Raw genomic sequence first — 16,275 nt, 5'->3', positions numbered from 1 at the left:
ATTTTCCTTTTGTAATTAAATAGTAATCTGTGGGGAAACTCTTTGAGACTATGTGTATATCTTGTTCCCAGAAAACCTCTCCCTCAGTGGTTTTACTATTTTTGCTTGAATCAGTTATTACATTGAAGGTTGCAGGAATTATGTCCTGTTCAGGGATGAGAATACTGAGGTGCAAGGAGTCTGTGATTTGTCCAAGATCATAAAGCTAGTGGGTAGAATCAGCATTAGGAACTAGGTGTCTCTGCTCCCAAATTCACATTAGAGCCCCAAGGAAACTGGAGTATATTAAGAAGGAGTGAAAAAGAGCATTGGAGTTATTTGGCCCAGAGAGAAGAACAGAAAAGGATGACTATAATCTGTTACATGACTAAAGATAACAGTTGATGGGTACCAAGGACCAGCAAACTCTCCATTTGCAGTGTAATAGCTCAAAGGAGGTAAGACTCCATTGCTCTGGACCGCAGTCATTTTACAAACCAGCTAATAATTGCCTCACATTTCTTCAGAAAAGTTCTTGGCATTATTCTCAGGAGGAGATAAAGCCAATGTTTAATAGTCTTGTCAAATCTTATTAGGTATTAGGATTCTAATTTAAATGCTGACAATGTGTCAATTACCCTAGAGAACATTTAGTTCATTTCGTTTTCTCTTCACCTCAGGCCTCTCCAGGTAGCGTGCATCAGGATTGTAATCGAGGTTTTAAAATATTGTTGTTCAACAATTCCTACAGACTTCGGTAGGTAATTGTGAACAAATAGGGGCTGAAATGCTGGATCCTTAAAACTAAACAAACTGCCCGTGTTTGAATAAAAGACATACCTTTCTGTGGGCAACGGTTGCCAACCCTGGGTGTGGAAGCCAGCTACTTCTACTTGCCAAGAATCCCTTTGACACGTTAATCTTGCAGAGAGAATGTTTTGGAGCTTTCCGGTGTTTGCATAAGAAAAATGAAGCACCGATGTTTTCAGAAGTGGGAAGCAATTGTCTTTGGCCCCATATTGTCAGAGGAGTGAATTGGTCATTCTGTGGAAGAATGACTCTTACTAGGTGTGCGAAAGTGAATCTGCTGTCGCTTATTTATGAGAAGTTGAAAATAAAAGACACATCTGCAAGTCACATATTATTAATCTTAATTGATTAGCAAGTATTTGCTGAGCCTCTACTTTGAAATAAGTGGTAAGAGGAACAGGGGACCTGGAGCATTTTCAGTGATACAGAAAGAAGAGAAGAGGAGAAGATATAAGCTTCTGACCTCAGGAACTTACGAGAAAGTCAGGTAGAAAAGACATGCCCATGGAAAGCTAGCAAGCAATTCAAGGTAGTGCAGAGTAAGCGTAACACGAGAAGAGTAAAATTAGACAGGTTGGGAGAAGCAACGGAATTATCGAGGCCTAGATTGATCAGCAAAAGCTTCAAGATGATACTTATAAGCTGGAATTTGGAAGGACAGGCTTCAGATGAATGGAGACTCTGGAATCAGGCATGACGAAAGGGCGGAGGCAAGAAAGTGATGGCGAATTTAAGAATAGAACATAGACTAGTCTCTCTCTAGAACATAGACTAGTCTCTCGAAAGTTGACAGCTCTTTCTTTCAAAGGACCGGAAGTGGGGGATAATCTATGCGAAATGATCCTGGAAATAAAATCTGATGATGGCTTTAAATGACCACCATGTCTAATTGTTCTAAATAAGGCTCTTTTGTTGACAAAGAATGGTTGCCACTTAAACTAACTCAAGTGAAAAGGGAACGGGAGAATTGTAAGATTATAACAGAACACCTCTTGGACATTCAAAAGTAGTTTGTGGGCCAGGAACCAAGGACCCTCTGTACGACTTAGAGCCACATCATTTCAGCTTCTTCTGCTTTTATATCTGCCTCATTCTCTTTGTCTCACTCTACCTACTTTGCTTATTCATCTTGCACTGATCCCTTCCTCAGCATCATAATATTTTATTGCCATCATCTACGATTGACTAACTACATCCTCTCAATTTTTCAGTTTAAATGCTTGAGAGAAAGAGAGACTCTTTGGTAGTTGGCCAGGCAGTTTATTGGCTGGTTTCGATTATTATTGGCTGGTATCCATCCTAGTCCAACCAGTCATCACTCTTAAATGAGAACCGCCCAGTGGGGTCTCCCTTCATTGGGAGCTCCAGGCAGAGCAGCCCAAACCAGAAGATATAGACTGCTATGTTCCAAGCTCTACAGAACCATTAGACTTTCAGGGAACAGTTGGTATGTTCTGTACACATTTGGGAAATGGCTGGTCTATTTTTCTATCTCTAGGAAGGATTTTCCCAGAGCTTTCTTCTTAAAGAGCTGTACTATCCTGAAAAGAGCTGGTCCCAAATTGAATATTGACTTCACCACCTCTGAAACCATCTGAGCTTCAATTTGTTGCCTGTAGAGTGGGGATAATAGCACCTACCTGTTGGAGTTGTCTGGAACATAAATGAGATCATTTCAATGCTATTCTCTGCTTGGCACAAGGCAAGAGCTTAGTAAATGGGATTTCTGTAATTTCTTTGATATTTTGTGAATATTTCATAATAGAAAACTGTTGGCAATGCATTTTTACTTATTTTTTAATTGTAAAAATGATATATGAATATTTTAAAGCAAACCCTACACATTATATTATTTCACTGATAAATATTTTAGGGTGTGTTTTTGTTTTGGGGGGTTTTCTTGGGCTGCGTTGGGTCTTTGTTGCGGTGCGCGGGCTTCTCATCGCAGTAGCTTCTCTTGTTGTGGAGCACGGGCTCTAGAGCGCAGGCTCAGTAGTTGTGGCACATGGGCTTAGTTGCTCCGCAGCATGTGGGATCTTCCCGGACCAGAGCTCAAACCCGTGTCCCCTGCGTTGGCAGGCGGATTCTTAACCACTGCGCCACCAGGGAACTCCTAGGGTGTGTTTTTAATAAATAAAGATTTTTAAAAAGCACAGAACCACAATACCACTATTATACCTAATACATTAAAGATAATTCCTTGATATCACCAGTACTAAATCTACATTTGATTTTCTTCAATAGTCTCAAAAATATCTTTTTATGGTTGTTTGGTTTGGATTAAAATCCAAAAGGAGTCTACATATTGCACTGGTATCAGTCAGTCTATAAACCATTTTCTCTGCTCTTCTATGCCATATATTTGTTGAAAAAATGGGGTCATTATTCCTGTAGAATTTTCCAGTTCAGGATTTGACTGACTGCATCATCTAGCAGGTTCTTCTATCCCCACATTCCTTGAAAACTGGTACATAGATCTAGAGGCTTATTTAGATTTAGATTCAAATTATTTCTCTGGCAAAACTATAAAAGAAATATTTTATACTATCTTTTATGTTTTAAAAGTTGTGAATTTGAAATAGTAGCTCAATAGTTCCCACGGCATTTTGCACTTAGGAATACAAGACTCCCAAGAGAGAAGGAGGTAAGCCATTCGCTCTGGTTTCTGCTTCATGCCTGAGGGAATCACCTTCCCTTGGAGAGTTAATGGTACTTGTGACTGCTATCTGCCAGAAAATGTACATGGAAGTCATAACTACCAGTTTATCTCTAATGGATTTATCAGAGATATCTTTAGTCATATACATCTCTGGCTGAGGATATTCACATATCTTTCATTAAAAATATCAATTCCGGGCTTCCCTGGTGGCGCAGTGGTTGAGAGTCCACCTGCCGATGCAGGGTACACGGGATCGTGCCCCGGTCCGGGAAGATCCCACATGCCGCGGAGCGGCTGGGCCCGTGAGCCATGGCTGCTGAGCCTGTGCGTCCGGAGCCTGTGCTCCGCAACGGGAGAGGCCGCAACAGTGAGAGGCCCGCGTTCCGCAAAAAAAAAAAAAAAAAAAAAAAAATCCATTCCTTGACTACATTCTAAACGAGGAATTAAAATGTTTGAAATGACTAGTGACTAGAGAAAGCACCACAGGACAGTAGAACCTCCTTTGAAATTTTTTTTTTAATAAGTGTTTTTTTTGTTTTGTTTTTTTCGCCATGCCGTGTGGCATGTGGGATCTTAGTTCCCAGACCAGGGATTGAACCCGCCCCCCTCCCCTGCATTGGAAGCGCGGAGTCTTAATCACTGGACCGCCAGGGAAGTCCCTGTAATTGTTTTAAATGCACTAATACAAATTATGGACGGAAAAGCAAACCCGGGTACACAGAAGCAGGACTACAGTGTTGTTCTGGAGTGTTGGGGATATCTGATAAATACTCACCTTTTCTCCCCTACCTGAAGTGGGAACAGAGAACTAGATATAGAAATAAGACAGATGACAATAAAAATAATTACTTCTATATCTCATAAAGCTGTTTGGAGAATGTGACCTAGGTGCCCAGCAATAATGAACTTGCAGACACTCTGATCTTCTAAATTACATATGCCACTCCCCTTGTCAGGGACACTTAGATAAGCACAGGCCTCTCTAAGCCCAGTGCACATGCTGGGTTCTTTTTCCCAAACTCACCACTCAAAACTCACTCCCCCTTCCCTGGAGGGTCGCAGAAAGTGAGCGAGAAGTCAGAGTGCAGCCAAGAGTGGTAACTCAATGGAGGTTTGATCAACATGGAAATAAGCGGAAATAACTGATCCTTTCTCACTGAAGTCCACTATATAAAAGAGCATCACAGGCAGAACCCAGTGTCAGCACAGCGTTTTCAACAATGAACACCCTCACATTTAGGTGGTCCCAACGCATATCACCTTCTACACTATAGCAGCTCATGTGCAGTAGAACAAATGTTTGTGCCGTGTGTGCAAATCGCAGTGCTGGCAGATACCAAGATAGAAAAAGACCCAGTCTTTGCCCCCCAAAGGCTCATCCTCTAGTGGGTTCTCAACAGGTGGACCCAAAATAAGTGTGTGGCCCACTGTGCTAGGCGTTGTGTGGGGAGTTGTAGCAGGCATGGAGATGCTCTGCTCAGACCTCCCTTGAAGGAAAGACTTGCTGTTCAGCTCTCAGCTCCTTCTGGGTCCACTTCACGTTTCAAGCTATGGTCATGCTCTTCTTGGGCAGCTCCTGCCTAGTGACAGAACCAGGTAGCAACTGAGGTCACCTTCTTTTTGGGTGGCCCCAGCCAGTGACCAAGCCAGGTGGTGATACAAGGGCTTGGCCATTTCCACCAAGACAGGACCCCTTCGTTGGGCAATCTTTGCTCCTGAGCTTCCCATTGGGCTGGTGTAGGGCGACCAGCTGTCACCGTCACTGGGACTGAGAAGTTTCCCAGGGCATAGGACTTTCAGTGCTAAAACTGGGAAATGTCCAGGCAAACTAGGATGGTTGGTCACCTTGGCTGGTGTAGACCTTGTCAGATCTGCATCAGGGTCTGACAGCTCCCTCTGCGCAGTCCTGCCTCCTTCCCTTTCCCCACAGGTGTTCATCAACAATAAACTCTGCGTCCTCCTGACTACATCTCAATGTCTCATTCCCAGAGCACTCGACCCACGACAGGGGCACAGGTAGCACAGAAACCAGGAAGGACCTAAATATTGCAAGAGAAGATGAGGCTGAAAGAGAGTGGGGGGGGGGCGCGGGGAGATTCATTTGTTAATTACAGGGATGCTTCTGTGTGTGACTTTTTCAGCGGACTATTTGTTCTGCGACCTTTGAAAAAGAAAAGAGGCTTATGTAAATACTCAGTGACAAAAGGTTTCCTAAACTGCATTTGAATACTCAAAATGAAGGCTTTGCCAAAAAAAAAAAAAAAAAAAAGCCAACCTTCTTGTTCCAGCATCCTTTGTTAAACACGCGTTGTTATTCATTTCTGTGATTTAAGAAGAAAAATAAATGGAGCTTCAGCTTTTCTGAGAAGTATTCTTAAAATCAAGAAAGAATGTGGGCAGAATATTACTGCAGGGGGAAGGGAGCAGCACCCTTCAGGGCCAGGACTAGGATGAAGTGAGCCAGGTACTTGGGGTGCAGCATTTAAGGAGGTGCTCGCTGTCAGTTCAGAGTCAGCGCTTGCATGAACCTGACAGTCAACGCCTCCTTAAGTATTGCACCTCAGGGGCCTCACTGGCCTCACCCTAGTCCCGGCCCAGGTACCCATAATAGTAATAGATAACTTCCCTCTTCCCTGCCCCAGGTACAAAGCCATCGTCCGGCCAATGGATATCCAGGCCTCTCACGCCCTGATGAAGATCTGCCTCAAAGCCGCACTGATCTGGATCATCTCCATGTTTCTGGCCATCCCAGAGGCTGTATTTTCTGACCTACATCCCTTCCACGAGGAAAGCACCAACCAGACCTTCATTAGCTGTGCCCCGTACCCACACTCTAATGAGCTGCACCCCAGAATCCACTCCATGGCTTCCTTCCTGGTCTTCTACATCATCCCGCTGTCGATCATCTCTGTTTACTACTACTTCATCGCCAAAAATTTGATCCAGAGTGCTTACAATCTACCCGTGGAAGGGAATATACACGTCAAGAAGCAGGTAGGTGCTTAGAAGTGATTCATTTCCTCCTTGGGGATTTGATTCCTTGCGTTTCTTTAGGACTCCACTGACAAGTTCAGTATCTGGGTGGTCACGTTGCCTGATTCTGCAGTAGAAGTGGTGAGTGATCTGTGGCCAGATGGTAAACAGGAACTCCTAGCTTCAGAAGACTTGGCATGCAGGTGTTCTTTAAGAATCTGGTTCTCTCATTAAAGAAACCTAGGCAAGCGAGGTGTGGAGAACCTGAAAGCTTTGGAGTATGGGTTTCTTTTTGAGAAAAATCTGTTGTTGTTTTTTAAAAAATAAAATGTTGAGGCTCCTAGGGATGTGAGTTCTTTAAGCTCCAATCACATTGTTTGGGTGGGAAGACAGTTACCACATGTGATAAAGCAGAAAGGGCAGGAAAACGAGGCTGGTTGAAGAAAAAGCAGTAGTTTGATTAAGATGGGTTCACATTGATTTGAGTTCAAATCCAGGCTTCCTGACTTACTTACCCTTTCTGAGAGTCAGTTTTTTATCCATGATGAGGGTAATAACCCATATATTGTAAGGCTGTTGGAGGATCACAAGAGAGACACATGTACCCCCAGATGGCCCAGAGTGCAGGATGCCCTCCTTATGTGTTAGGCTCCCTTCTCCAATCCCCCTGTCACCCCCGTAATTTCATCCTGTGGTATAAATGGTAGAAACCAGGGGCTCTGGCTTTGTCGTCTTCATCAGTTTTTGTCTTCTAGTCCAAATGTAGATCGTGTAGTATTTATGATGGAAAAGCAGAAAGACTCCCTCCATTTCAAACGTGTAGCTGACTCAGTTGGAGGCTTCACCCTCTAAAATTCTTTTTTTCCCTCATCAATTATGGGGGGAAAATGGCAGTTCTCAGTGAAACTGTCTCCCTGCTTGAAAGACCTCTCAATGGTGAACATCCATTGTACCCCAGATTCTTTAAAGAGAACAATGTTTCCCCTTGCCGTAGCAGAGGGAGTTGGGAAAAAAAGGAGATGCTCAGCCCGCTTTTCTCTGAGACCCTTCCTGTGTTATATAGGCCAGAAAAAACTTGAGAGTAAAAAAAATAATAATAGGCAGTTATCTTGGTTTGGCGAATGAGGAAGAACAAAGCTGGCTGCTTTTTCAGGCCTCAGAGGGAAGAAGAAATTATTAACTGTGGAGCCGAGAAAGACATGAAGTCATATGGCTGATAACTGCACCAATGCCCTCCTGAGGACAGAGGGGCACTTACTAGAATTTCATCGTGCAGTCCATTCAAGCATGTAATCAACTTTGTTTAAAGAGCTCAGAGGCACATTGGAACTATTGAACTTGTTTTCTGTGGCCTTGTGAGCCCGTCCATTTCCCTAATTCATTTTCCCCATCTTTTGCTCTGCCCACATCTTTGCCTCTGTGTCACTCTGTCCTCAGATCGAATCCCGGAAGCGCCTGGCCAAGACAGTGCTGGTGTTTGTGGGTCTCTTTGCCTTCTGCTGGCTCCCCAACCATGTCATCTACCTGTACCGCTCCTACCACTACTCCGAGGTGGACACCTCCGTGCTCCACTTCGTCACCAGCATCTGCGCCCGCCTCCTGGCCTTCACCAACTCCTGCGTGAACCCCTTTGCCCTCTACCTGCTGAGCAAGAGTTTCAGGAAACAGTTCAACACCCAGCTCCTCTGTTGCCGGCCCAGCCTGATGACCCGGTCTCACAGCTCCGGCAGAAGCACCACCTGCATGACCTCCTTCAAGAGCACCACACCCTCCGCGGCCGCCTTCAGCCTCATCAACGGAAACATCTGTCACGAGGGGTACGTCTAGACTGACCCTTGACCCTGCCCCCTAGGGACTCCTGGCTTTGCCTTATGGCTGGTAAGGAACCCTCGCCTCTGTTGTTGTCTCTGTACCCTCCAAAGACCCTTTGGCAGGCTCATGAGCGATGTGGGCGGGTTGGGGGGAGGCCCAAATGGGTCACCATTATGTTGGAAAGGCCCATCAAGGCGTGTGTTTTCCATTTCAACTTGTGAATGCTGCTTCTGACGCAGAGCAAACTTTCCCTTTTTTAGAAAAGGGAACAAATAGGAAATCATTATTTTAAGCATTAAACCCTGACATACAGATGTGCTCAACTAAGTCATAGAAACTATACGAACAACCAGATTTATATAGCAGAGAAATTGTACACTGAATGTCCACTTTGTGAAAGACTTCACCTTGTCATTTCTTTAAGCACCAGTCAGTGCTTTAAGAATACGATTTGAGTCATTTTTCAGGAATACTTATAATCACAAACCAAGGAACTTTTTTTTACACTTGTAATATGAAAAGTCAACCCTAGGCGAGTCCCATGTATAAGGGACAGTCCCCAAACTGATAACACTGGAAGCCAATTTAAAACAAATCCCTGAGTGTCGATTGTTTTTAAAAGACATTGCTGAGGACATAGGAGAAACACTCACCACATCATTTTAAGGCAAAAACACAACCAAACACACTGACACATATATTGAGGTCCAGGTGTAGCTGGGGAGTGATAGCTCACACTCCGAATTCTAACTCAATGCAGGTCCTTTTTGCTGTTACCCAATTGCAATCATCCATGGTGTGGTTCCACCATATCAGAGAAATCCTTCGCGGGGAAAATTGATCATACTATCCATTCATCAAACATGTATAGAAGTGCATAAAGTATAGTATTTATTTTAGGCATATAGGTTTTCAGACAAATGTATTTACTTCTATTTGGCTGTCCTTGTCTGCTACAGTGAAGAAGTAGTTTCACATGAGAAGAAAGGGATCATATTTGAGTGGAAATAGAAACATGTTTACATTTAATATCTGCTTTACCTAAAGTCTGTGGCAGGAAATGAATTCAATGTCAGTAATATGTGTTTCTGTCTCAGTATGTGTAAGAAAGTTGCAGGGGGAGGTCTCAGCTTTAAGAACTGATTGAAAGACAGCTACAGATACATTAAGTTTCTACTTATGAAGAGTATTTATGAAACAGCCCATGTGCAGAAAAATACTGGACTTAAATCTTTTTTGTTTTCTAAGTGAGTAAAAGGATTTGACTCTCTTTCTTTAGATACCCTGAATCAAGTTTTTCTTGACTCAAGGACAGGCCAATTCTGACAGATTGCAAATGTGTTACCCCACTTTCAGATAAATCCAAATTCTGCAAATGTGCCCTCATGTGTAGCCCTCACACACTAAGACAGTTTTAGTTCCGGTTTTCTCTATCCGGGTGAGATAGAACAGTCAGCTCTCTTTTCCACATGAGATTTTTATAAGATTTTTGTGTCTTGATACAAGGAAGTGCTCACTGTCTACAGAGCTTTAGCAGTTGGGACCAAGACTGTTGTAAAGATCTGTATTTATAATTGTATTAGCTGGAGTGAACCTCTGCACTTCTGTTTGCTACATGCAGTTACATACTGTACACACCTGCTTTCCTGGTGCTCCATAATTACATGGGACAGTTTGAAAAGCAGACAGGTAGTATAGCTGAAAGAACCAAGATTTTTAGCTTGACATCCCAACTCTGTCATATATGTGTGTGTGTGTGTGTATATATATATATATATATATATATATATATATATATATATATATATATGGCTAGCATTTTTTTAACTCTCTAGAATGAGAGGACAGTCCCTTCTATTGCTGAGATCCTCTGAGCCCCATCATTGTTTCGATTTCTGTCTCTTAAGCATTTATGTAGCCACCTGCTCACAGTTGTCCCACTTCTGCCACCTTTGCAGCAACTCCTCTTGAGAAATCCTTCAACCACCATTCTACACTCATGTTCCCAATAGTGGAATGGAAGGAGACAGACAATTCCATTGCTTCAAATAATTTGTATGAATGACATCCCGTTAGCTTGTTATGTTTTGTAATTAGAGCTGAAAGAGATAGAAGAAAACACCTTGCTCAATCTCCTCCTTGTACAAAGAGTACCTTTCCTATTCACACTTCTTCAACCTCCACGCACCTGTTATCTTGAACTGCTGCACCACAGTTTTACCCTTGGCTTTCTTCAAAACTCTTGAGTATAAGTGACTCCATACCTAGCTAGTTGCTAAAGTGCATAGCATTCTGGGTTCCTAGCATGACTTGTTCGAGCATCTCTGATCTCCCTGCTTCCGAAGACATTTTGGGAGTAGGACTTATCTTAATGCCTCCTTCATTTAACATCATGGCATAGACTGTGTCTGGCCTCCTTTCTAGCTTCTAGATAAACAGGAGATCGATGTCTGGGTCTAGCTGTGTGTCCTTAGGCAAATCTTATCATCTCTTTGAGACTCTTCAGTGAAAAGGTTGGAGGAGGCCTTTGCCAGCCAGTGACCTAGAGGACTGATCAAATTATTTTGTGAATCAACTGATAGATTGACTCCAACTTTCTCACTGGGGTGAACTCAGCCGGGCCCTGCTCTAGGGAAGTCAAATTTTTATTTCACCTCCGGAACCTAAAATCACGGTGAGGGAGACCCAAGCCCCCACGTGGTATCACCTCTCTGTTAGGGCTGAGTGTGGCAGCGGCTGGAGCTAAGACATTTCACTCCTCGCCTCCAAAGATAATCATGTTTAGAGCTAATGTCTTTGGTGAGGGAAAAAAAAAATCAATTTTGGCTGTGGAAAACCATCTGTGTTTATTCAGTTTATTCAGACACTACCTTTCAATCTATCTTAAATTGAGCCTCCCTGAGGCAGGCAGCTCAACAGTGACAGATTAAGCAATAAACAAAGCAGCCTTCCCACCAACGGCTGCTGCTCGGAGGGATTTTCCACAGCAAGAGATCCTGGCCCCGCCATGTTGTTGACGTGATGATTCCCCATAAGTGCAGATGGCTGAACCCTGTTCTTCTGGCTGCCCTCACTCCCCCACTGAACCTGGCCTTCCGCCTCATTAATAAGCCCTGGATTTCCCTGCTTTGCCCCACAAACAACTTGGGTTCATCTTGAAGGATGGAGTGCCCTTAGATAAATAAACAGTTTAGAGGCTACTTCACACAGACCAAGTTCAGCTTGTTATGAAAATATACGTTAAATAGAAATAAATAAACTTGTCCACAAGACATGGGCACACTTAAGTTATAAAGTCTTCACTTGTGCCCAAGTAGCCGTTGGTTACTGGTTTCGGAGTCTACTCACGTGCCAAGTAGCTTCTGGTAATAGTGATTAGCTTTGTTTGGGGACTACAAGTTGAATGACACCCTCAATCTGTGGACTGCAAGGTGGCTAAGTCACTTTTCCCAGGAGCCAGATAGAAACGATGGCCCCGGGAACCTGACTGTATGAGAGTGGAATAATTGTACATACGGTGTTGTGATGAGATGGGGAGGTGCAAACTTTCTTGCCATTTGTGCCCTTCACACCCACACCAGGAAGGAGCTCCCATTAAAGAGTAGCTTAGAATTAACCCTGGGTTGCTGAGAGGAATGGAGCACATTTGAAACATTTGTCTAATATTTGGCTGAATTTTCATAAAATGGATTAACAGCTGAAAACAAAGGAATTAGTCACTCTCCTGGGACCAGGCTTTGTGTGAGCTAGTCAATGAAACCGACCCCTAACAAGCTCTACTTCATTCTGTATCGGGATGGTCACTTCTCTCAGCCCCAACCTCGACAACTCCGCCCCCCGCCCCCGACACACATACATGCCCAACACAAACACAAACACTGTAATATCAAGCAATCTCTTATCATGATATTTGGCCTTCAAAGACACCCTTTTTTAGGAGCAATCAAAAAACCGCACACTGAGAACAAGTTTTTCTCACGTGAAAGTTCACATTAGAAATGCATTTGGTGGAATTTATCTAAATTTTTAAAAAGTTGAAGAGCCCCTCGGTTAAAATATTACATAGTCACAATTAATTCAAAATATACTTTGCATTGACCTAGTGTTCATGGTCTACCTTGCCTCATCTAATCCAAGCCTTCGCTGCTGACCAGAGAGCTGCTTTACATCCTTTACTGTGGAAATTTGTAAATGACATTGACTAGTGACCATTCACTATTAGATTAAAAGGCCCAGGGAACTATGAGGCCGAAGCATGAAAGTGTGGGTATGGGACCAGATTGACGTTAAAAAAGATGATTTCATATGGTTCAGCGTAACCTGATCTCATTCATTCTCATGGTCCATTCTGTGCTATTGAAGAACAGTGCTGATCGCCACCACCCCAGTTTACAGGATAGTCTGTTGCCCCTGCAAGTGACTCTGTTTAACTTGGCACGAGGGAGTGAATGGAGTTGTCGATGGTTGCCTCAGGAGAGGCATACTATTGGGAATGGCATTCCGCGTCTGAATGGAGTCCTGTGGCTCTAGAAGTGCTGGAAGGAAGGGGCTCAACTTCCCCAAGCCCCGAGGACGTGCCACATGCAGTGCTGAGCACGTTGCTGTTCATCCTAACCAGCACCTTGGAGAGCATTCAGAAGATGAAGCCAAGGCTCACGGAGATCGCTCCACGATGCCAAGGCCACATGGCTCAGCTGAATGACAGAGCATTAACCTGGGCCTGCATCTCTCTTACGTCCTCGTCCAGTCCACTGCTCAGCGTTGCTTCCCAAATCCAGCCCACGTGAGAAACTCAGTCCATGGAACATAATAGACCCTCCTGTTCCCTGCTCTAGATCTTGTCCAAAGGCCTGAACTAGTGATAAAGTCAAAGAATATGCACAAAGGGCATCGAAGATGTTTCTAAGCATATAAGTTAAGGACTCACTGCAGGCAGAGGCTGAAATGCAGCACAAAGTAGGTGGGCAAGGAGGTCCCTTAGTTCAGTTAGCCCCAGAGACACAATTCAGTTGCAATCGAAGGCCCTGGGAAGAATTTCCCACCTGGTTATGTGAGTAACTGAGGAGAAAAAAGCCTTGGTGAAGTGCCGTGTTCAGAGAGAGGAGCCCAGCGAGAGGAATCAGTCCAGGCGCCCTCCTTCAAATCAGGATTAGCTGGCGAAGAGGTGTCAGGAAGAGGTGGAACCACCCACTTCCCCTCAAAAGAGTAAGATATGACAGTGGATGGTTTCCTGGAGTCTGGAGACGCAGGCTACGTGAATAGCCTTGAATAGAAAACGATCTCCCGGACTAAGGGGCCAAGTCATGGGCTCAGGTATGGACCTATAGCTATCTGAGTGCCCAGCCCTAAGTGCCCTGTTACAATCCCAGACATCACTGTCTCTCTGCTCTCTCTGAGCTCACGTTCTAGAAAATAAGATTATTTTCCTTTTTTTACCCAAATTTAAATTTCATTCCCAGAGCTATATAATGCCATGGAAGGACTCACGTAATTTTATGGTCTTTTAAAAGGATCATTTTAATGGATAGTAAAACCTCACACACTGAACACCTCATTAATTCCCAGAAAAGCTTGAAAATTTTGGTATAATCCAGGAGTTCAGTGTTCAAAGTACATTATATAATTTGGGCCTGTTGTGAATCTAAATTTTTCATCACTTTGCTTCAATTTTAGCTACTGATGTTGATATATCAATATTGACCACGTACAACACTAAGAAAGTTAAACTGATTTTCTTTAAAAATGTTTTTTCCTTTAATTTGGGCTTAACTGATTCAAACGTGACCTTTTTGCATCCGAGTCAGCAGGGGTTTGGGTAATAAAGTTTGTTGAAATGGTCAATTTAGTGAGTTGCAAAAATACAAACTTCTTTAATGTCATTTTCCATTTTGTTTTAAATATTATACTCATATTTTGTAAATTATAATTGTACTTGTTACTATTAACTGTAAATATTTATTACATTAAAAATGTGCTCTGTATTAAATAACTCGGAACAAGTTCCAGGTGTGGTACTTAGTATAAATAATGTCATGGCTTGGATTTGCCCAGACTCCTTAGAGTAATGAATTATTTATAAGAAATTCACAATAATAATGTGGATGATTCAGATCCTTTTAAATGTACAAACTTAACTGTGTGACCATGTAAAATTTTGTCTGTGAATCGTGCTCATTGATTGTACTCTTATTTTTCAAGAAATGTTCCCAGTGCTATCCCATTGTACCTGGTCTGTATGACATTAAGTCAAATCCAGCGTAGTAAGCTGAATATTCAAGTCACAGAAGATAAGACATGTGTTTTATTTCTTAATATAATAAAGCATAATTTATGAAATGGACAGATGCATGTATGCAATGTTCAATAAAAATATAGCTGTTGCATGAATGTAGTCTGTGGCTATATGCCCCATAGTTCCTTGGTTCCAGAACCATCTATCAATACACCAGAAGCACCCAGGCTGCTTGTTGCAAAAGGCAGATTCCCCAGTTCGATCCCTGTTGACTCTGGAACATCTGAGAGCGTGGCCTAAAAATCTGCATTTTAAAGCACCCTAGGGGGTTCCTTAGAACGTGAGAGTTTTGTTTCATTAAACTTTTAAAATACGTATTTAACTTTTGAATAAGTAAGCCATTCTCGTGATTCAAAATTGAAAACACAGAAAGGTATTCAGTGAAAAGACACTAGGCTACTGCAGTCCCCTGTCCTCACAGTTCTCGGCATCCGTCACCACGTTCCTCCAAAGGGTGGCCATTGTTATTAGTTCCTTACATGTGTATACCCCTGAACATTATTTGTGCATATGCAAATAAATGCAAATATGTGTTTTCCTGTATCCCACCACCGTTTTACCTTTTACAGAAATGGTAGCATATTATATGCATTGTTTTGCCTCTTGCTTGCTTCACTACACACTGTATCTTGGCGATCTTTCCATATCATTATATAAAGTTCTTCCTCATTCTTTCTTTCCTTTTTTTTTTAAAAAAATTTATTTATTTATTTGGTTGTACCGGGTCTTAGTTGCGGCACGCGGGCTCCTTAACTGTGGCGTGCAAACTCTTAGTTGTGGCACGCGTGTGGGATCTAGTTCCCTGACCAGGGATCAAACCCAGGCCCCCTGCGTTGGGAGCGCAGAGTCCTAACCACTGCGCCACCAGGGAAGTCCCCTCATTCTTTCTTACACCTACAGAGTATCTCCTAATTTATTTATCCAGTCTGCCATTGATGAACATTTAGGTTGTTTCCAATATTTTGCTATTACGAACACTGTTGCAGTGAATCACATATATAATTTCATGCATGAGCAAGTGTTGGAAAAAGAAATCCTAAATGGGGAACTGTGGAACCAAAGACCATGTATCTTAATATTTTTGACAGTTATTCCAAATTTTTCTCTTTAGGGCTTGAATACCAAAGTTTGAGAGCCTCTGCTTTCCGGGATAATCCTAATCATCAGAGAGCAGGAAAGCCGCAAAGAAACGACACAACAGCTGGCCGCAAATGGGGGCTGTCCATGCTCCCTGCGCCCTAGGTGAGAAGGGGTAACCAGGCATGCCCATCAGATGCGGTCAGCCAATTCCGGGAGGGGCACACTGCCAGCCAGGCCCAGGGGCTCCAGCGTGTGGAGGTGTGTATAACCACCACCATGGGGTCATCTTGGGAGAAGGCTCTCTATTCTCAGGTATATCACCACCTCCCCTGCCACACACCCCACCCTTGTGAAGTATAGCACGTACACCCCCTGGTTAAATTGTAAATGCTCTCTGAAAGTGTCAACGCTTTAAATAGCTAAAAGTGATGATTCATATTTGTGCCTGAAGTAGACTCTATCTCTAGTTCTTCTGGATTACATGGGAAGACTAAAATCTTTGAGGCACCCAGGGCATAAAAACCCAAATTGACATTTAAGATTGATCCATGTTAATTGCTCAGAGCTCCACCCAAAGCACAGGTGATTTTTCCTATTAGAAACTCTGAAGCATGCTGCCTACTATGTCAGAAAAGAAAGCTTTATTAATGCACAGATTGTAGTTTGAGAA

The 16,275-nt window shown here is 43.1% G+C and overlaps 1 protein-coding gene across 2 annotated transcripts in view; it reads left to right on the top strand.

Moving 5' to 3' along the window:
* Window positions 1-15,658, top strand: part of GRPR (gastrin releasing peptide receptor) — a 285,213-nt gene extending 269,555 nt beyond the window's left edge. The window contains exons 6-8 of one of the 2 annotated variants that reach the window (XM_070044682.1): window positions 6,091-6,442; window positions 7,859-8,238; window positions 15,637-15,658. In XM_070044682.1, the coding sequence (XP_069900783.1) occupies window positions 6,091-6,442; window positions 7,859-8,238; window positions 15,637-15,643 (739 nt within the window). In that variant the 3' untranslated portion in view covers window positions 15,644-15,658. Of the gene's footprint in view, window positions 1-6,090; window positions 6,443-7,858; window positions 9,985-15,636 lie in introns of those variants that run through there. The other variant, XM_030848178.2, reaches the window with a different exon arrangement.
* Window positions 15,659-16,275: the final 617 nt, after the last annotated feature.

This window comes from Globicephala melas, chromosome X (genome assembly GCF_963455315.2).
Source record: "Globicephala melas chromosome X, mGloMel1.2, whole genome shotgun sequence".
NCBI lineage: Eukaryota > Metazoa > Chordata > Mammalia > Artiodactyla > Delphinidae > Globicephala > Globicephala melas.
This window is presented reverse-complemented; position numbering and strand designations above follow the sequence as displayed.